Genomic DNA, 21,268 nt, shown 5'->3' with positions numbered 1-21,268 from the left:
CTCAGGAACTGGAATTTGACATAAATTTTGTTTCTCTTCTTGAAAATGTAGGTCCTGCTCTAGAAGCCTTTAAAGGCATTAATCTGGCAGCTGGTTTTTTAAAGAATCATATTATTCATAATTTCTGTAAAGGGAAAATAGGTACGAAGTTTTCAGAATCACTTAGAACGAGTCTGTGGCACTTTGTTCTAGAAAATCTATGTCACACCAGCTTTAAATGTCATACATCTGCAGAGGTATGGTTGATAGAGTTTTGCTAGCAAGGCTGTTTCATCTTTTTCCTTTGTTTCTGATCAACCTTGCTGTGCTAACAAATGTCCTTAAGTAGACAAATCTATTGACAAAAACTAACGCTTTTCCAGTCTCTCTGCCTTCATTTAGTTAACTGAATCCAAATACTAGGAAATGAATGAAATGCAGATTGAATGGCAAAACTAGTAGTCTACCGACATAATTCCACAATACAGCCATTTTAGTTAACTCTTTAAAGCAAGGAGGAAATCTGTGTGTTTTTATCTTCAGCTTATATGTGAAGCATGCTTTTTCTTACTGACATTCCATGTAGATGGAGGTAAACATGATTTTGTGTTTATTAAATTGTCAAAAGACATCATCTGAAAAAGTACTCTTTTCATAAAATAAAATACTATACTATCTCAATTATATTTTAAATTGATATATATCAGTTGCTGAGGAGATTACCATAATCTTTATTTTGATCCTGAAAGTAATAAATGATTATGTACATCAGTTTAAATACGGAAACATCTTGACAACACATAAACGAGTGAGTACCTTTGTGGCTATCACTTTCAACTTATGAATGATAACATATTTTTACTATGGTTTTCAAGGACACTTGATATTTCTTTAAAAATGCTAATTTTCAATGTTAATAGTTAAAACAGATTCATATATATTTTGCCAGGTAGACATAAAGTTTTGATTAATGAAACGTTAAAAGTGTTTTGTGGTTACCACTTCAGTTGTTTGTTTACCAATGAAAATATATATTTTGCTTCTTTCTCTTGAAAATTTTCAATAAACACATACTAGGTTTTATCTAAGATGATCTAAGTTTTGTTTGTTTTGTTTGTTACTTTCTGGGACATATGCCGGCTGGTATCTTCTATATACAAATTTATCTATGTCCCGCTAGAGAAGAGAAAGAAATGCTTCAAATTAAAGACTTTAGGGAAAAAAAGAAAACAGCTTAAGAATCTTTTTTTTCCAGGAGCAGTGAGAAGGACCTATGTACATTATGAACATTTTTGCTTTTGATATATTATTACAATTTATTTAATCTTGTCCATAGTGTTTTCAAACGAATTTCTTACTTGTGTCAATATTATTAGCCAAAACCCAGATTTTATTATGGAGCATTTGAGCAAACCCCATGAACCTGAATTGGTAAACCCCACCCACCCAAGTGTTTAACCCTCTGAAGCTCTTTGGTCTAATTACATCAACATACGACCAATATACCTGTGTGCAGGCACTTTTCAGTGTTAATTGTCCTTTTAACTAGGATGATGATGATGATGATGATAATTCTGTAATTATTGTAATAATAATAATAATAATTATTATTTCAGATAATTGGGGGTTTATGTAGGGAAGCTCTAACATATTTAAATCTGGAGGGGAAAGAAGGAATATAAACTGGCTGTTAGACCATCAGAACTCTAGCTTGTATTATTGGCTCTGACATTTAAAATCTATTCTATACTGTAAAAAAGTTGCTGGCACACAAGTGAAACAGAAAATCATCTAAATGTAGACACCATTTTTATTACCAAGAAAATGCTTTTGCTGATTATAAAGTCCCTGAACTGAAACAGAGCTGCCAGAATTACCTACAATAGCGATCTTGCTACTCATGGTTTAGTTGACCCGTCTATATGAGCAGATGATGAACACATTTCCTGAGAATTTTGTTTCTGCGGGATAAGTAAAGCTTGATTTCCCATGCATTTACGTCCTTCCTTCCTTAAACACCTCGCCACCACCAGAGCAATGACATCCTCTTCTCCGGTGGACCTTTAGGATCCTCCCAGTACGTGAGAGAACAAATGCTGCGGCTTGGAGTGGCAACACTGATCACTTGCAAATTCCTGGAAAGAAAGGTTTAAATAGTTGAGTGGTATGTGCGTTTTCTTCGGTGGCACAGTGTCTTAAATCGTTGTCCTCTGCAAAGTAGTTACCGATGTTCACAGAAGAGTTTGATGCAAAAACGCCTCGGCTGAACCACATCAGCCTAAAACTACCTTGCAGAGACACTGTGTGGCTGAATTACATGTAACGGTTACCTCACTTCTAAGTTACTGGCAAAAACACGCTGTACGAATGTATGTGCATTTATAGATATATTTGTGAAAATATATATAGCACTCTGAATAGCACAAGCTCTCTGAAAACATTTATTTATTTATCTGGGTGACAAATTATCAGGCTGCGTGCATCTGCAGGGGTTATGATGGCTCCAGAGTCTCAGTTAAGGGGCAGACTCCCCTAACTCATGGTGAATCCCATGTAGCTGGGTTACCGCAAGCCACGCCGGAGTCACGGTACGCATGCTCGAAGATCTTTTTTCCACGCTCCGCAATCTTCACCATCGAAGACATCGACGTTTTCCTCGAAGGGCTGCACGGCAGAGTCTCCCCCAGGCTATCTTTCTTCCTCTCCGTTTCTGCACAGCAGTGTGCTGGTGGGGAGGCTGCGTGGCAATCGAAGGACCACGGGCGGCGGGACGCGGCCCCCACGCCCCCCGTTTTGTCAGTCTGCCGCCGTGACCCTCCGGCCCCCGCAGGCCGCCACTCCCCCACACCAGCGGCCGGGCCGGGCGCTCCCTGCTCCCGGCGCGGCGGGTGCGCAGCCACGGGGCGGGACCCCCCGACCCTCCCAGAGGGATTGCTCTTCTCTTTAACGTCGGCCTGAGACACCGCGCAGCTCCGCAGGGTCCGGCGCCCCTCGCCCGGAAACAACGGCGGGGGGTGGGGGCGAGGGGGTTCCCCAACGCCCTCGGGCAGCGCGCAGCCAGCCTGCCGGGCGGACGGCCCGAGAGGAGGCGCCTGCGGGAGGCTCTCTGCAGGTCCCGCTGAAACCCACAGCCCCCGAGAGCAGCGCGCAGGGGACGGGACGGGGCGGGAGGGAGGAGGAGAGAAGGGGAGGGGATGGGATGTCCCCCAACCCCCGCCACGACGGGAGCGCCCCACGGGGCGCCGCCGCCTGCGCCGGGCGGGCGGGCGGGGGGGGCGCTGCCGCGCGGCGGCCAATGGGGCGGGAACGCCGCACCGCGCCGCCAGGAGGCGCCGCGGTGGCGCCGCCGCGCGTGGGGGCGTGGGGGGGCGCCGGGCGTGGGGGGGCGCCGGCCGGGCGGGCGGGCACGGGGCAGCGGGCAGGTGCGGGGCCCGTGTGAGACGGCGGCTGTCGGGGCCGAGCTCCGGGCTCTGCCCCGCCTCGGGGGCAGGGCGCCGCGGGGGCGCACGGCGGGGCAGGGGGCGAGAGAAGGATGGCCCCCTTGCAGTAAAGCCAGCGCCGGGAACGGGGGGCGGGGTGGGTCGCGCCAAGCCTCCCAAATGGTCTCTGCCGCTAATGCCGTTTCTCTGCTGCTGCTGCGCAGGAGTCCCTGCGAATATAATTCACCTACCACTGTCTTCAGCAGGAAAGAGGCTAATCCCATTTCGCGATTTACCGGGCCCGCCGCGAGCAGGTGAGGCGGCGGCAGAGGTGGGCACCGCGGGCCTGGGCCGTGGGCCGTGACCCTGCCCGGCTGGCCCCTGCCTGCCGCAGGATGTCCGGTGAGTACCGCGGCTCCGGCCGCCGGGCTCTGCCCGAGGGGTGCCGTCGCGTTTCGCAGCACCCCGCTTCGTTTGTGTTCAGCTGCCTCTCGGGGACGGCGGGGCTGCACAGGCGGCGCAGGCCGGTTCCCCCCCCCGGGGCCTTCTCCCTTCTCGCACCCCCGTGCGGGCGAGGGTCTCCGCTGCTTCGTTGTCAGCAGAGTACTGTGCTGTAATTAGCAGGCTCAGATTAGGATTTAAACCGTCTGGCTGGTGGGATGAAAGAGCTAAACTCATTGATGCGTCCTGCTTGTACGTACAGATTGGCCTACCCGGGCCTCGGTGCGTTTTCCCGGTGGATCTGCAGGGTGGCAGGCTGGGGTGGGCTCCCTCAGCCTCGGGCACGTTCAGGGAAACCTTTCCTGTGTCCCTTCTTACACAGCAGCGGTAGTCGTTTGTTCGAAGTTACCCTTAAAGCCACGAGGGACTGGTTTAGGGGTAACTGCACAGGGTGGGTGCAGGTGCTGTTTTGTTTCTTGAATGTGCTCTCAAAACTGAGGAGAAAGTTGGGCGGCAGCCCCCCGAAGTTGGCTTTGTTGAACCGTTTGGAGGGTGCCGTAGGCATACCTCCTTGAGCATTCGGCCTGGTGTTTTGGAGTTCGAATTCATGTATGTGGCACCTCAGTGCTGGAGGAAGATGCAGAAAGGGAGTCTGCAGACTAAAGGATTAGAGGATTGTGGTTTTGTTTGGTTTGGGTTTTTTTCTGTTTTTTCTTTTTTTAAAGGAGGGTGGAAAGACTGGAAACATCTAACTTAATGTATCAAGTCCTCTGCTGTCTTTGGATTGCTTAAGAAATTACTACTATTTTTTTTCAAACTGGTATGTTACTATTTTGGGACTAGTTTTGGGTGCTGTGCGTTACCCTTATTTGCATATTATAATATTTTTGCATTTGATTTTTCCTAAAGATCATTTACTATCTGTTGAATAACAAAATTGCAGGGTCTTGAAGCAGAATGTAACTGTTCTTAACAAATATATTTAGTAAAAGCTACACAAAATGAGAAACAAGTCCTCTTGTATAGCCTTCCAAGATAACAGTTGTAAACCTGCCTACTGAAATTCAGTATTGTTTTAATAAAGGATAAGAGAGAGTCTGGTTTTGGATCGGGCAGAACTTTGTTAGACCAAGAGAAATATTGCATGCCATCAGATGTCAATTTATATTCTGTTATAAAAAGGTCTGTGTAAAGCGTTGGTTGTGCCACCTTCATCAGTAATGTAAATTTTTCTACTGTTGGACCCAGACCGAGGAAGCATGGGCATTAAAATTGCCAGCTGTCATTTGATTACTATGGCAAGAACTGCATCTTTGGTGAAAACTTGCATAATAATTTCTGATGGTGCTCTGACATAGGTTATTGTTTGACATCATTATTCATTTTACCTACTTAAAATACTTCTTGACTGCTTTTAAGGTTCTGGGTGTCAGCTGGAGCAGAGCTTTCTGTTCCAAGTGCTTCTGATGCAGTTGTGCTAGGTCAGAGAACTGAGAAGGCCTGTAGCTTTCTTGATCTTTGCAGTAGCCCAACACATCTTCACTGAGACATGCTTCTGGGGGAGGATGCACAGGGACGTTTGTGTGGGAGGGGGAGTAACAAAATTGTTGTTAGAAAACGTGATGTGAGTTGGGGCTGTGTTATGTCATTGTCGCTTGTGATTTCAGAAGGGTGCTTTGGGCTCAGCGGGCACAGGTCCAGACTGCAGCCTGCTGGTCCTGCAGATTGTGTCTGAAGTAGAAGCGGGGAGGTAACAAAAGAGTAGCAGATGGTACCAGGGAGGAATTTAAGAAAGCAATGATACAGCGTTGGTTCGTATGAATGGCAGTACATAGTGGGGACCTAACCAGCCTGTTGGAGGCTTCGAGCTATTGATTTATCTACTCTTAATTTTATGCGTAAGATGGCAATGTGTTATTTAGAATATGCTTGTAGGAAGGTTGTAGCATATGAGTCTCTGGTCTCCTACTGCAATTTTGGAGTGGACAGCTTGGCAAATTGGAGTTGTTAGTCTAGAAGCACATTTATCCTTTCTCTGTCTATCAGAAGAAAGAACAAAATATGTTTAAAAAGCTATGTCTAGTGGATTATGGACACCCCCCCACCCTGCAATGAGACTTGTCTTGAAGCTGTCAGGTGCATGTGGTTCATTCAGTGCTTGTTATGATGAGTCACTCCTGATTCTCAGTGGGTACCTGGTGTTTGTTCATTCCCTCTCTTTTTTCTTTGAACATCACAGTGAGCACCACCCTGTCCGCTTGCTGGTGTGGATTCTAAGGCTTTTAGCTGCCCTAGAATTGGTTTTCAGGCCTGTTGAAGAATTTTGCCTCTGGCAGTGTTGTTAGAGGTACTACTGCTATGAGTAAGTAGCATAAGTAGTTGGTGATCTTCGCTAAAAAACTGTAACAAGTTTGACATAAAATCACCCTGACTGTAGCTATTCACATTACTTGTGCTGTCTTTTCTGTGTTGCTATCTGTAGCTGCAGAGCGGGCTCTAAAATAACTCACCACAGTTATAGCTTGAAAATCCTTTGTTTGTTCTGAGAAACTGTTGTTAGGTATTAAAACTGAAAAGCCATTGCTGACGATAATTATTTCTAAATTTGCATCTTCATGTGCTGTGTGGTATTCCAGACAAGAGAAGTGAGCAGACTTATAAATTCATACAGCGTGGTTTTAATGTGATTCTAATCATACACTTACTTTTCTTATAATTCACTGAGGGTCAATGGTATTAGCCATAGGGTTCCACAGCTTGAAAACAATTTGCTTGAAAACTCAATACTGTTCACACCAGGTGTTTTCCATGAACACCTAGTGTCATTCAGCACAAAGAGTTGAAAGTTACTGTGTCCCGCTCTGGAGCCCTCAGCATAAGAAAGACACGGACCTGTTGGAGCGGGTCCAGAACAGGGCCATGAAAATGATCAGGGGGATGGAACACCTCTCCTGTGAAGAAAGGCTGAGGGAGTTGGGGTTGTTCAGCCTGGAGAGGAGAAGGCTTTGGGGAGACCTTATTGCAGCCTATCAGTACTTACAGGGGGCTTATAAAAAAGATGGGGGCAAACTTTTTAGCAGGGCCTGTTGCGACAGGACAAGGGAGAATGGTTTTAAACTAAAGGGGGTAGATTTAGACTAGACGTAAGGAAGAAATTTTTTACGCTGAGGGTGGTGAAACACTGGAAGAGGTTGCCCAGGGAGGTGGTGGATGCCCCATCCCTGGAAACATTCAAGGTGAGGCTGGACGGGGCTCTGAGCAACCTGATCTAGTTGAAGATGTCCCTGCCCACGGCAGGGGGGTTGGACTAGATGACCTTTAAAGGTCCCTTCCAACCCAAACTATTCCAGGATTCTATAAAGCTGCACTTGACACTTTAAAAACAAAAACAACAAAAAAAAAAAAAAATCCAGTTTCAATGAATTTTAAATACCTACACCCTTGGCCTTCAAACTTAAAAGATCAAATCTTCTTTTGCAGCTTAAAGTCTGTGAGTGAAACCCTGGGTACATTAGATTTAATGCAACGTTGTCCTTGATTTCAGTTAAATGGGAATTTTCAGGTAAAGGGTTTACTTTCACAACTTTATATGAAAATCTGATCCTTAGTTTTCAGTTATAAAAATAAAACATTTACTTATAGGGACAGAGTTCCAAAGAACTTTCTAAACGAGGCAAATCAAGTAACACTTCTTCCTTGAAAACCGGGATTAGATGAAAGAACAAGTAATGATACAATCTTTTGATTTTAAACTCCCTGTGGATCCTTAATGGATTAGTGATGCCCCTGTACAATTTTGAAATAGCTAGGACATGCTTCTCTCTGCACCAGAAATATTTTAATGTTGCATCATTTCAATCAATAGTTTGATTATCTATTTAATTATCTCTGTAATGATTCACTCTATTAAGAAGGCCATAATATGTATCCCCCATCTGATTCTCAAAACAGACAGTTGGTTTCTTTTCTGTGTGAGGTATTAGCAAGAGTTTCTTAGAAGCTGTATTTGTTTGGCAGTTTGCTTCCTTGTGGTTCTGACCACAACTTTAGCCCAAGAGGTACTGAGGGCATGAAAGCATATATGGGATGTGGTAATTTGCCATACCGACTTGCTGAACTATTTGATGAGTAGCTTGTGTGTTTTTTAGATGTATCACTTACGTAAAGATTCAGCTTCTGTAGCTAAAAGAATTTGCAGAAGCAATAAGAGGATTATGTGTTCAGTTTTGTGGTTGTTATTTAAAACAGTATTTTAAGATTTAAACTCTCACTCATTTCACAGTTTGCTCTTTTTATTAACCTACCCCCCACGTTCCTCTCAGTAGTTGTTTTATTACCTTTATTTGGCTAAAGATGCCTGTTGCCTGACACAAAAGTGCTTTTCTTTGCTGACTCTGTGTCTTCTGAGAATAACTTTATTGCTAAAGTAGCCTTCAGTGGTATTTTTTTTGGTTTGTTTTTTATGTATGCTTGTATTTATTCATTTAACCTTTTGGAAAATTGCAATAGGAGCAGTTTACTTGCACAACTGTCCTTTTAAACCACTCCATGTAAGCAACTCCTTATTCATTGTTTTCTGGGACACCCATAGCTTGCTTGAGCTGTTACGATAACGGGAAATTTGAAAGCTCCTTTTTTCATTTGCTGCTTCTGGAAATTGTGATTAAAAATGTTGTTGGAGTTTGCTTAGCTGAGGGATCTGCAAACTGTTTTAAATTTGGATGGATGGTTCAGGTTTTTTGGCCAAGTTTAACACTACTGGGGTTCTCCTGAGGTGCAGGGATCTGTTGCAATGTCAGCAAACGTAAGGTGTATGTGCTTGATTCGAATTCAGGTCTGGCTGGGGATGAGTGGGAGGTAGGGCAAAAAGGGGGGAAGAAGACAGCACGGCAGTGGGTCTGCGCTTCGCTCTGGATTTGGAGGACATGAAAAATGAAAATACTTAGTACCTGAGAGCTTGTCACAGGCACCAACCGTACTTCACGGCATGCCTTAATGTTAGGTTAGAGGTTTGAACTCATTCATTTTGGCAGCCTCTGGCTGAGGCAGGCATGAGGTCATTTGTTGGGTTCTCTGGAACTAGTTCTGTGAGATTCTTCCCTTGTGTCTCTCACAGAGCCTGGAAACTGTATGACAGGGTGTTTTTGTTGTTGTTATTGTTTGGTTGTTTTAATTTATTTAACATAATTGCTTGTCCCTTAAGATGACGGTCGTTTTAAACAAGTAGTTCAACACGAGTATTTACTGAAGCTCTGTAGAGCTCAGTGGAATTCCCCTCATCTGTGTGACCCGCTCATCTTGTTCTAGTTAATTTTGCAGCCTAGAAAGCTGAGGTCTTGCTTCTGCTCTGAGGATGCTGTTCACCTTGCTGAATCGTAGGTTCTGGCTCTCCCCAGGAGAACCCTGGTAACGGTGGTTCTGTCAGAGGGCAGAGCTGAAGCAGCAGCCCGCGGTGATACTGCCACAGGCCTGGTATCTCTACAAAATACATTGTGTCTGCTATTGTGCAGAAGTGTAGCTTGCTTTCTTTTTTATTGTTACTTTTTTCCCATGTGTTTCTTGACAATGAGAAACATTCCTAATTTTCTTGGAGTTACTTGAGGTAGGGATCCTTAGCTTCTGGGAGGTGTACCAATCTCAGTAGCAATTTCTCTGCGTTTGTTCAGCCAGCACCAGTTACTCCCGTACAAAGAGGATAGAGCAAAGAAGAATGCCTGTTAGGTTGATTCAGTGAGGTCATGGAAAGAAGGACGTTTCTGGCTAGTACTTAACATCCTGGTTTTTTCCTTAGCTTTTGACACTGTATAAACAGGAACATTTTCCTTATCAGTTGTATCATACTGTGTTAGTTAAATGTAAAATCTAAATATTTACAGATCGGCTTTTTTGATTGACATTATGTTTAGGCAATAAGACTTGGGGAATTATTTGTTTAAGGCTAGTCCAAAAACTTCATACCTGTTATTATGTCAATCAGGCAAATAAAAAATAACAAAATTCAGAAACTTACAGTCTGGATTTTCCATTCAGTTGTGTCTTCTGGGGGAGTTTGGGAAAGGAAAGGGCTTATCACAGGAACTGCAGGTTGTTATAAGCCGCAGCCTGTTGGTTAGCTGGAGGAGGGAGATTGTAGGAACCTGCGAAAAGAGCTTATGTTAAAACTGTAAAGTGACTCTTCTGAATATTTGCTCACAGTAACGGATCAAGCCTTTGTGACCCTTGCTACTAATGATGTGTACTGTCAAGGCGCTCTGGTTCTTGGACAGTCGTTGAGGAACCATACGACATCTAGAAAATTGGCAGTACTAATTACACCAGAGGTTTCCAGTGGGATGAGGTAAGGATTCATGTATTTTTGGAGGTTGATAATGTGGAAGAATAAACAACAGCATGAAAGATTTTAATAGGCTTCCTGTGGATTTCGCAGCATTATGTCTAGAAGTTCCCCCTTGGCTAGCAATTTCTGAGACGAGTCCCAGATAACAACATCCATGATAAGCTCATAAGCCTAATAAGAATTCACTTGCAAAATGTAGAACTTGTGGCTGGAAGTTGTCTTAAGCCCATAATTGGGAACATAAGCTGAAAGTTTAGGAACTAAGGTTTTAGTGTCTTGCTTTTGAGCCGAAATAAAGGCACTACTGTTTTTTCCCCCAAGTGTTTCTCTTTTAGAAAGAGCAAGATACGTAACCACCTGTGACATCAGAACTCTCCAAAAACCTTAGGGGCTCAGTTTCAGATGACTAATCTTCTTAAAATACTGGTGCACGGCTATCATGATGAGAAATCAATCTTTTTTTTTAAATCACTTTCCAATTTGGGTTATGATTCTACAGGCACTACAGAACTGCATGTACAGAAATCTCATTAGATCTGTTGAACTCAAGCCCTGTTACTTGGAGGACTGTGTTGCTTATTAGAAGGAACATGATGTGCCATAGCTACTTAAACTCTTAGTTCTGCTATGGCTTAGGAAGTGTGCAAGCTCCTGATTTCTGTATGCCATGTGAAAGTATTTGCAGTGCATCTGGCTCAAGAAACATCTTTTCCCATTTTTGCTGTGATTAGATGTACAGAAATGTGTTTTTACAGGTTTTCTAAAGTATGGATTTTGTCAGAACACTGTAACCTTCCTGAGGAAATACTGTACACATTTTACACCTGGGTGGTTACTAAGTCCACCAGTTTTTCATCCCCATTCAGTGGGGGGAAAAAATCTTTATAATACATTTTTTTTTTATTGAAGGATAGCATTTAAAAAAAAGTACATCACTGAACTATGCTTCTAAAAATCTGTACCTACTCTTAATTCTTTCCCAGTTAACTCCTGTCCCTTGAAGATCAGTCAAGCAAAAGCTAATGACTCTGAAATCTGGATAATCAGCACAGGCTTTTCTTTTTCTGTGTTTGTATGACATCCAGGACTTTGTAGTTAATAGTGTAATGTAAATAAATAAGCTGTGTTTAAAAGACTTTTTTCTCGTGTCTTGAAGGAAAATTACCTACTTTGGTATCACCTGTAAAATTATCATGAAAGAGATGCATAGAAAAAAGATGTCTTCCTTAAAGTCTCATTTGAGATGATTTGTAGTAGTGAGCAAGTATATATTGCCTGTTTTAAAAGGTGCAGTTTTGAAGCTGCATTTACTTGGGCATAATAGGTGCAAATGACTGCGCTGACAGTGCATGCCACATCCTGTGCAATGCATAGGGAACGCCGTATGGTGCTGTTTTTCAGAGACAATTGTGCAGGATGAAAGCTGCTTTAATTTCTGTTGGTGTTTCTATAGGAGATTAAGTAACTAAAATAAGGATTGGTTTCTCCTCCGTACAGCACCTGTCACTTTTGAGATGTGCTGGCCCCGTAGTGGAAGAGGCGATGGTTTGTGGCCCGATGGCTGCCACTTCAGCAGGCTGTTTACAAGGACTTTTCACTTCTGACTTGTCATTCTAAGCAATCAATCTAGCCTTTGTTATTGTCATAAAAAAATGTTGTGCTGCGTGTCACTGTTTTCATGCCAGAAGTGAACTCTGATGAACCTCTCTAAATTCCCTTCTTTCTCTCCACTGCTTGCTCTGGCAGGCCTGTCCTCCACAGCGTGTTTGACGAAGTAATCGAGGTGGATGCGCTTCACAGTGCTGACTCAGTCCGTTTGGCTCTGATGCAGAGGCCAGAACTGGGTGTAACCTTCACTAAGCTTCACTGTTGGACTCTTACTCATTATAGCAAATGTGTCTTCATGGATGCAGACACTTTGGTGAGTAGCCTGGGAGCCATGGAAATGTTTGTGTCTGTCTTAAAGAGCTACTCTGAGCGTGGGATGCTTCCTCGTCAGGCAGCCTACTGGCCTACGAAGTGACCAGATTTGCTGGTGGTCACAAGGTCGCAGGAGCTCCAGCTGGCATGTTTTGGCAATGCTCACAGTTTTGCTGGCTGCATAGAAATAAACGCTGTTTTGAGAGTAGCCTCAGGACTGTCCTCAAAAGATACCGCAAACACACTCTATGCAAATGGGCTTCTGACAGATGTTTAAAATAGATCTGTGTCATATACTTTCGTTTGGACTTATTCTGTTCAGGAAGGCAGGCCAGTTTTAAAATGGAGGTATGGTATGTTATAGTATTTAAAGGGACCTTCTGGAGGGTCTCTGAGGCTCATGGAGTGATTTCACAGGGTTTGTGCTTTTATCAGAGAAATCATGGAGATCCACAATTAATGTTACTTTATTATATTAAAAATAGAGGTTCTGACCCCTAGCATATTTTGCATTGCCACTGCTTTTATGCTCTGCAAGCTATATACTTGGCCAAATTAGCAATTTACTCCATTGGTACTGATTTAGTTACTCATGTTCTAGAAAAACATCTGCTCTAACAATTTTTTTTTCCCTACTGTCTCTAAGGTGCTTTGCAATGTTGATGAATTGTTTGATCGAGAAGAGTTTTCAGCAGCTCCTGATTCTGGCTGGCCTGACTGCTTTAATAGTGGTGTATTTGTGTTCCGACCTTCTTTGAAAACTTACAACCTACTGCTCCGGTTTGCTGCTGAACATGGCAGCTTTGATGGTAAGGGGCAAAGCGTAAGGGATGAAGTGCAAGACATTGGATTCCTCCTCAATAAGCTGTTTTTCCATAGCTTCCATGCTATCTGGTAGAGTGGAGGAAGGCAGGAGTTCTCTGGGCTTTACGTAATTGGGCCCCCACAAAAATCTAAGGTGCAGACCTTTGCCTCTTACACAGTACTTAAGACCCATTAACTTACTGTGGACTGTGCTTCCTGGAAAAGTGCAATGAAGGAACATTGTGTCTGAGTCTTGCTCAGTAAGTTTTAATTTTGCTGCCTGGTTTAGGAGAGAGACATACAGCTGATCTTTAGTCTTCTGCTCTGAGGGAGACCGAAACCCTTTCCTACTCCTTTCTTCATATATTACAATAGGACTCCATTTAGACTGAACTTGCATCGGAGTGGATCAGGTATTATTCACTTGTACCTGCTCACGTGGCCATATTGTCAAGTCCAAGTTGTAGTCCCATGAACACACCAGTCTCACTCCCATCCTTGGACGTGAAATTTTGACATAAATTTGGGTGTATGCATAATTATGGTAATACTGTTTTATATATTCTTTAGGAGGTGATCAAGGCTTGCTGAATAGCTTCTTCAGCAACTGGGCAACAGCAGATATTGGCAAACACTTACCTTTCCTCTATAACTTAAGCAGCAGTGCTGTATATACCTACATTCCTGCTTTCAATCAGTAAGTAGTAACACTTCTGACTGACTGTAAACCTCTGCAGTTTGTTAACAGGTTCTGACAGCTTTACTTTGACAGTTGTTGCCTTCTTTTCCAGTCAGTTCTATGGGAAACAGTTGGGTTTTTTTTTCTATTTTTTAAATCATTTCTTAGGTTCTTCCATGAAACAAAATTTGTGCTAGTAATTATATGACTTCAGACAACGCAGTTAGAGAAACTTTTCTGGCAGAAGGCATGCTGGATTTAGGGTGTCATGAATTACTGTTCCAGTTGCACAAAACACTCTCACTGGAAGGTGAACTTGGGACGATGAATTTATTAGTAATTTTTAATATGGGGTCAGTAACAACAAATTTTGTTGATTCAGTGTTTGAAGTGGTATTTACTTGTTTGTGAACAGAGTATGCAGGAGGACTGGAAATGGTGCTGCACGAGCCTGTCATTTTCCTTCATGAACTTTTCTACTAGAATCAGCAGCTGGAAGCAAATGGCAATGCAGCCTTTTGTTTTCTGTATGCTAAACAAGATACCTTAACCTAATAAGATAGAAAAAATATTAATATATATACTCATACTGAATGTGTTGCTGTTGCAAAATGTCAAAATTACCTCACCAGTGAGAGTAAGCATGTTTCTTTAGCAGTTTATATAGGCTAAAAAAAAAAAATTAATTAATGTATAGACCTGTATGTTTAATCTTTGCAGCTTTGGTAGAGATGCCAAAGTTGTTCACTTCTTGGGAGAAACAAAGCCCTGGAACTACAAATACAACCTCCAAACAAAGAGAGTTATGGAGGATGGCACCACGTCTGGATCTTTTCATCAGCTGTCATTTCTTGCCCTCTGGTGGAATATATACAGTGCCAGTATATTGCCTTTGTTAGAAAAGCCTCAAAAGATGGAAGAATCAGAATCTGAGGAATGCAAGGTAACTAATAAGGAGTTAGTGGGAATATGCTGGAATCACAAGAAAAATTCTGAAAATTATGTGTGTGCTAGAGGAAGGAATTACATGAAAAAACATAATACCTGTTGATTGGTAGTAGCAGTGATTGCTTCTAGAAGCATCTAAACTAGCAGTTTAGGAAGGATTTTTAGTACTATTGGCTTTCCAAAGATTTGTCCCAGCCCCCTTCTTAATGGCTGAAGAGTTTGTATGGGAATGTATGTGTACAGATTCTGCAAATTAAACACAAAGTACGGTACAAATTAGCCAGAGAAGGTGATAATCTGGCTATGAAACAAACAGACTTTTGACTTTTTGAAGCTAAGTTGATGTAGACCATCAAACTAGTCCTTGAACTATAGTAAAATTTACCTTTTCAGAACTGCATTATAACTTGTTTTGAGGGTCATAACAAATAAATCAGATTTGCAAAGGCAGTGTTAATTACATTTAGGATGTTATATTCAGTACTCATATGTCATCAAGCATTTACTGAGCTCTTTACGCCTTTTTTTTCTTCAAAGGAAGTGCAGCAATGTATGGTTTCCATGGATAGAATAATAAATCTGTTGATAAATAGATGATTTCTTGGAGACCAGCAGCATAAAGTAATGAGTAGGAGAAGTACGATTTTTAATTTTGTATCCAGACATGACAATTTAGATCACTTTTATGCATATATAAATATTTTCTTAGTCTAACATTAAAAAAACATTATTACCATCATTGAACTGTCCATTGAACTGGACATTGAACTGCCCCATTATTACCAACATTGCATAGTCCCATAAGATCAGTTGGACAATTACTGTCAAAGCCCCAGAGAGGAATTTGGTTTGTTAACCTTATGACAAATTGGAAAGCAGAGGAAGGAATGGGTAGTTTTTGATCTCACACTTTAACATGCTTTAATTTTTAAGAAATTGTGCAGTAAAGAAATATTTCAGCCACGGTAACATGAAGGTGGAAATACCTGTTAGATTTACGTCCTGATGATGCTGGCATACTCATGAGTGCAAAAATCTAAATTGCAACATGCTCTGAATCTGGGACCACAAAGTTTTTTGAATTTATTAACTTACTCCTTTAATGCTGAGATCCCTGTAAGGAAGTGAAACTGCTGTAAATAAGAGATTAATTTCCTGCAAAATTGCATTTCAGTGGTGAGGTGTTCTTGTTTTTGTTAGCACACTTTCAATGGAGTTGAAATTACACTGAAAAAGGTCAGTCCTTCTGTGGCCAATTCGCAGCAAATGCCTGTGCTTCCAGAGCAGACATATGAAATATATCCCGCAGCATGTTCACCTGAGGAACGCGCTTTCAAAGCTGTAAGTATGTTGTATACTACTATATGCAGTAACAAAGTAAAATGATACACTAAAATGAGGGTTTTTTTAAAATTATGCTTCTGATCTGGGAGATTATATCTTCTTCAATTTAGCTGTAGCTATTTAATTTTCTTGCTAGCATCAGAAATAGTCTAAATAGTATTTATTTTCTTTAATCTCTAGTCACGCATGCATGATGTGTCTGGAGGTTCAGAGAGTTTGCATTGAATTTTACAAAGAGATTGCTTATTGAAAGTTGTTAGGTACTTAGTAAAGTGTAATGAAAAAAATTGTTACTAAAGTAATCTTTTGAATATTAATACTCTTGTGAATTAATTTATTTGAAACTAGAATCCTTTCTGTCACTCCTCTGTAGAAATAATTGTTTTTTTTCCAGAAGCGTTGACTCGGAAAACTGTTCCCCAAATTTCGGTGATTTGGGCAACAAGGAGTGTCTTAAAAGAATCCACTGATGAACATTGCAGGGGTCCTGGTTCTTTTGTCACTCTTCCTGTGTTTGAGTGTTTGTATTTGGGTGTTTCTGTTGCACTGACTCCCCTTATTTTCTGCAGGAATTAAGTTGGACATACTAGCACAATGTTTTGCAGGTAAAGGTCATTACATGTTGTATGATAAACCATGCTACAGCAAGGTACAATTGGGAGAAAATAAAATTAATGTTCTGATGTCATCTGGTATTGTAACTTGTAGACTATTCTCTAGTAAGATGAGAGTTTTTATTATGTTCAGTGCTTCATCCCTTTAGACTATAGTTACTCCATAAAGTAAAACTGTGGTCTTCCTTCCTTTCTTTTCCACCCTGAGTGTGGAGGGGCTGAAGGAAAATTGCAAACCTTCCAGCTCTATAATTTAAGAATAATTTATTTGCAAAGGATGTGTTATCTTGTGTGCCTTGTGCATCTGACTCCATTGGAAATGCTCAAACCAAATAGGGACACATTTTCAAGATGTTTGTTTGGGGTAAAAAATCATAATGTTCACTTAAAGTAGTGTCATTCAAATTTAAATTTATTTTATTTTTTTAATTACTAGGATTGGTTTATCAGAAGATCATATTAATTAGAAATTAATAGCCTGACTGTCGTCTTAGTTAGGAACACCATCATTCCACTTCTTGTTGCTTAGCTTCAGTAGTCTTGTGGGATTGTTTTGGTGGGAGGGACTTCAGAATAGGGTCTCTCTACTCATTTATGTTTTGATATCTGGCAAAGGCAAATATTTTGGGCGGTATTTTTTGGGCAATCTATTTTACCTCTGTTTTGGAACTCATAGTTCTGTTCTCATTCTATACATATAAAAAGCTCATGAGTTACAGAGTAAGCTATTATCCTAAAATGAGATTTTTCTCGTTGAAGTTTCACCTCATGAATGGTAGGCATCTACTGTAAGCTAGCTTTCCGGGCTGTTTCTGTAGTCTCTGAAGAACGACAGCCATTCTTGAACCTATTTTAGGATGAGATGAGCTGCCCTCTGGAGGTACTTATCCTAGGTTGATTATAGTAGGAGCTTAGATTCAATGCCATTTTGATAGCTAAAGCTGGCAGAGATGAATTTTGTCCTTGGTGATAATGTGTTTCGTTCCTTTTCCTCCCATCCCCTGCTTCCCCCTACCCCAAGACTGAAATCGATTTGTATTGTATGAATTCTCATGATAAGGAAACTATGAAAAAATATTCTCCTAATACAGCCACTGAGGTTTTATTTTAGCAACCTGTATGTGAAGTTGAACAAAGCGGTTCTAACGTCCATCTCTCTGAGCCTGGCAGACCTTCAGAACAACTTCTATTTCATCCTGCGTTTCAGGAAACCTCAGAACTGGTACATGTAGCTTTCTGCATTGTACATCTGTTGATAATTGCATGCCTGCCTTTGCTGCCAACATTATTTTGGGAAATCTCAACTAATTATGACGCAATGTGCAAATAAATTCTTGAAACTTTTAGCTGTGTAATTCCTTAACTGCTTCCAATACTGGGGTGTGATCCCTTTCTATCAATTATACTTCTGTTTTTAAATGTATATTTTCCTGCGCTAGCCCCCAAGTAATAAATGCACGGTGTTAATTTTAGCTCTCCAATACTAATACAAGCAAAGCTGTTAGGTTTTTGGGTTTTTGTTTGTTTTTTTTTTTACCTGCTGAAGTGATGTTTCCAAGCAAGTGGAAAATGAATGTACGGTGAGTCAGGCAAGAAGCCTAAGCTACTAGGCTTTCCTTTGTGGTCTTGCACTGAATTTATCTGTGGGCAGTGTGACAGGAGTGCCAGACTTGGCGTTGATGGAGGTGACAGACTGTCAAGGAGTTTGTATCATGTAAGGTACACAACACAGCCGTATTCCTAATGAGGCCTTTTGTGTGATTGTGAAGCACTGCAGTGAAATGCTTTAAGACTGAGAAACAAAACTGTAGGTGAAACTGTAGCTCCTGTGCAGCCAGGGGTGTTTGTGCCCTAGCTAAAATTCTTCATTTCTAAAACCATCATGATTTCTGTCGTCTTGTTAATGGCATCCAAAGCTGTTGATAAGGCTTGCCAATGGTAAAGAAGGGAATCTTCATGCATTACTGCAGTTATGCGTATACAGAGCCTGAAAATTAAATACCAAGTATTGTTGCATATTTCCTTATATAGGGAGCAGGCGTGCTCTTCAGAGTATTTGTTCATGTTTAAAGTCATGTACAGAGTGTGACCCAGGTGGGGTACATACGGAAGGATGCACTTGCCTAAGCATACAGTGTCATGCTGGCTGTTTGAAATACCTTACCTGGTCTGTAGGTGCAGGTCTTGCACAAGTCCTGCCTTATGTGCCCCAAGTTGGCAGATGTAATGGATATTCCAGGGCATTTAGGCAGTTTAAGCCACTGATTCCTGCCCATTAAGTTCTATACTGAAACATTTCTATATTGAATTTGTGAGGGCTTCACTGGAAGGCCATTCTGGTTGATTTCAGTTTTGAAAAACGTGAGATGAGTTGTTTGCCTTGGAGCCTCTTGGAGTAGTACTGAAAGCAAGTTTTCAGTAGCTGCCTTGCTTAGTCCTTGCTATATTTCATCTTTATTACTGGTTATAATTGTTGGGATGTTCTGGTTTTATTGGCATTGGTCAATCACGGACACAGTTTTTCTTTTATGTGGTTGAAATTATCACTAATAATGTGTCTTGCATTTGTGCACCTATGACAACTTGATCTTGAACCAGGATTCACAATTTTGGGCCGTCATTCAAAATGAAGTAGTTACTGGTATAAGGAATAGTGTCAATCTTTTGAATTAATTTACATGGGTAGTGTGTCTCACATCGGCTAAATAATACTGATCTCATTGGATATCAGATAAAACAAATGACCAGAAATTATAGGAACTTATGTTCACATGAAAGCCTGTTGAAGACAAAATTTGCACAGATACTTGGTTACACTTTATTGTAGGAGATACTCTACTCTGAACAAGCCGTATTTGTAATATTCTCATTGTGTTGTTGCTGAGTATGCCAAGGTCTGAGTAAAGACAAGTAAAATAAATGTTTGGTATGTTCAAAGATGCTATGACAAGTAGTAAAAGCATGGGAAAGTGAGATCACATTATCAAAACAAGAATGAATGTTTGAATACTGTTTGTTTTATTGTTTTAACCGGGACTGTACAAAGCAGAAGTTTGACATTTAAGGTTTAACTTCACAGCACTGAAATGAGAACAACCAAATGACTGTTTTCCCACTGTTCTGCTTCTTCCCACAGAACGAGGTTGCACATTCTGTTTCAGAGCTGTCTATTCACTTCAAGCCAGAAGAACCAAGTCGAGAAGATGAACGGAGGAAGTGGGAGGAAGGGCGTATGGACTATATGGGGAAAGATGCTTTTGAACATATCAAAAAGAAGTTGGATGCATTTTTACATTAAGATGGAGTGTCCTGTAATGGCCATCACGATCTGTGTTTCTTCTATAAATTAAATCCTTGGATACTTGGCTATCTCCATAGTTTATCTGACACCAAAGTTAGAGGTAGATATAGATCCTCATATATTTTGAGGGAAGATTAACAGATGCAGACTCTTGTTTTATAACTGTTAAGTGTGCCTCATCTTTATTGTTATGTGTGTCTCATCTTCATTGTTCTCCCACAGTGCCTTCTGAAGTATAATGAACGATACCCTCTGAGTTTGAACTCTCATATTTATCCCTCTTTCCTGCTCCTCCCCATAGCGTTCTGCAGAAACAGTCGTGAACGTGAAACATGTTGGAAGTTGAGATTATTTCACAAGTTGAGATTATTTCAAAAGTACTTTTACCTTTTAGAAGATGCTATAAAACTATTTAAATGAAAACCTTGTTCTCGAAACCAAGTTAACACTTTCAAAGGCAACCATAGTGTAGACTTCAACGTGAGGAAAAAAGTGAGGAGATGAAATCCTGACCTCATAGGAGTCTGTGACAAAACTTTTTAATTTAAGTATACTTAGGATTAGAGGAAATTCAGACTTTGTCTGAGATGACTAGTGGATGTTCTCCCTATTTATAGGAAACTGCTCAGCTTCATCACCAGCATGACGAAGAGTGGTGTAAAACTCTCAAGATAGACTGATAATGTATGTTAACCTTTTATATTGTTGCTATAGGATACTGTTGGGTTTTTTAAATATTGTTAGCTTTACTTGCATATTCAGAGTTGCGTAGTCAGAGGAAGAAATGCTGACACTATGGCGTAAACTTTCTGGTGCTTTGTATGAATTGTTTACAGTACTTCAAACTGCAGTTGACAAAGGCGTTCTTCTCGTTTAACATGGCTGCACCATATTGCAGGCAGTTTGAGTGCAACTGAAAACAAAATTGGCGCTTGTTTTAGTAAACAGGCCCTTTGAAGATCATTTAAACAATAGCTGTGTGGGGGAACTGATAAATCTGTGAGTGTAGTTCCAGAAAAATCTACTGATGAGACTCCATTATATTAAGTATATTTATGGGGGATTGCTTTGTGAATTTGGGTGTTTAAATTTGACTAATCTCAGCAAGTTTGTCTTGACAAACAAGGAAAAAGAAACACTTCAAAAGAAAGAAGCTTGACAGGCATGCTAATACGGTAACAGATTTGACAGAGTTACTCATAATGCCACTCAGTATTAGAATAAGGATTCTGCAGTGCTGATGCAGGACTTGAAAGATGTTTCAGTCTCAGTATGTCACCAATTTTGGTACAGATTTACCTAATGAAATAACTTGGGAATTCTCTTTAAAAAGCAATGATGTAACGTTATGCATCAGAGGGATTGCCATAGATGCTAGTGGAGAAAAAGGCGGGGGAGGAGGGAAGGAATTTTTGTTTCTTTTTCCTCCATCAAAAAGGATGGGGGGGAAGTGGGGAATAACTTGCAAAAATTAGGAAAGGA

General features: G+C 41.2%; 1 protein-coding gene across 2 annotated transcripts; it reads left to right on the top strand.

The window, feature by feature from the left end:
• The first annotated feature begins 3,525 nt into the window (after positions 1-3,525).
• On the top strand, positions 3,526-19,844 carry GYG2 (glycogenin 2). Of its 2 annotated transcripts, XM_076358341.1 has the most exons (9): positions 3,526-3,800; positions 10,035-10,176; positions 11,923-12,097; positions 12,743-12,905; positions 13,471-13,597; positions 14,300-14,522; positions 15,728-15,868; positions 17,597-17,707; positions 19,622-19,844. In XM_076358341.1, exons 1-9 carry the CDS (start codon positions 3,794-3,796, stop codon positions 19,781-19,783), a joined length of 1,251 nt encoding a protein of 416 aa, XP_076214456.1. In that variant the 5' UTR covers positions 3,526-3,793; the 3' UTR covers positions 19,784-19,844. The 2 variants fall into 2 exon arrangements, with proteins under 2 accessions (XP_076214456.1, XP_076214464.1); XM_076358349.1 differs by lacking the exon at positions 17,597-17,707.
• The last annotated feature ends 1,424 nt before the right edge of the window (positions 19,845-21,268 follow it).

Source organism: Aptenodytes patagonicus, chromosome 1 (genome assembly GCF_965638725.1).
Source record: "Aptenodytes patagonicus chromosome 1, bAptPat1.pri.cur, whole genome shotgun sequence".
NCBI classification, from domain to species: Eukaryota; Metazoa; Chordata; class Aves; order Sphenisciformes; family Spheniscidae; genus Aptenodytes; species Aptenodytes patagonicus.
This window is presented reverse-complemented; position numbering and strand designations above follow the sequence as displayed.

Excerpts from the sequence above, each read along its gene's own strand:
- GYG2 (XM_076358341.1), top strand. Across the intron at positions 10,177-11,922 it reads GAGGTTTCCAGTGGGATGAG|GCCTGTCCTCCACAGCGTGT; the intron begins GTAAGGATTCAT and ends TTGCTCTGGCAG. Across the intron at positions 12,906-13,470 it reads TGAACATGGCAGCTTTGATG|GAGGTGATCAAGGCTTGCTG; the intron begins GTAAGGGGCAAA and ends TATATTCTTTAG.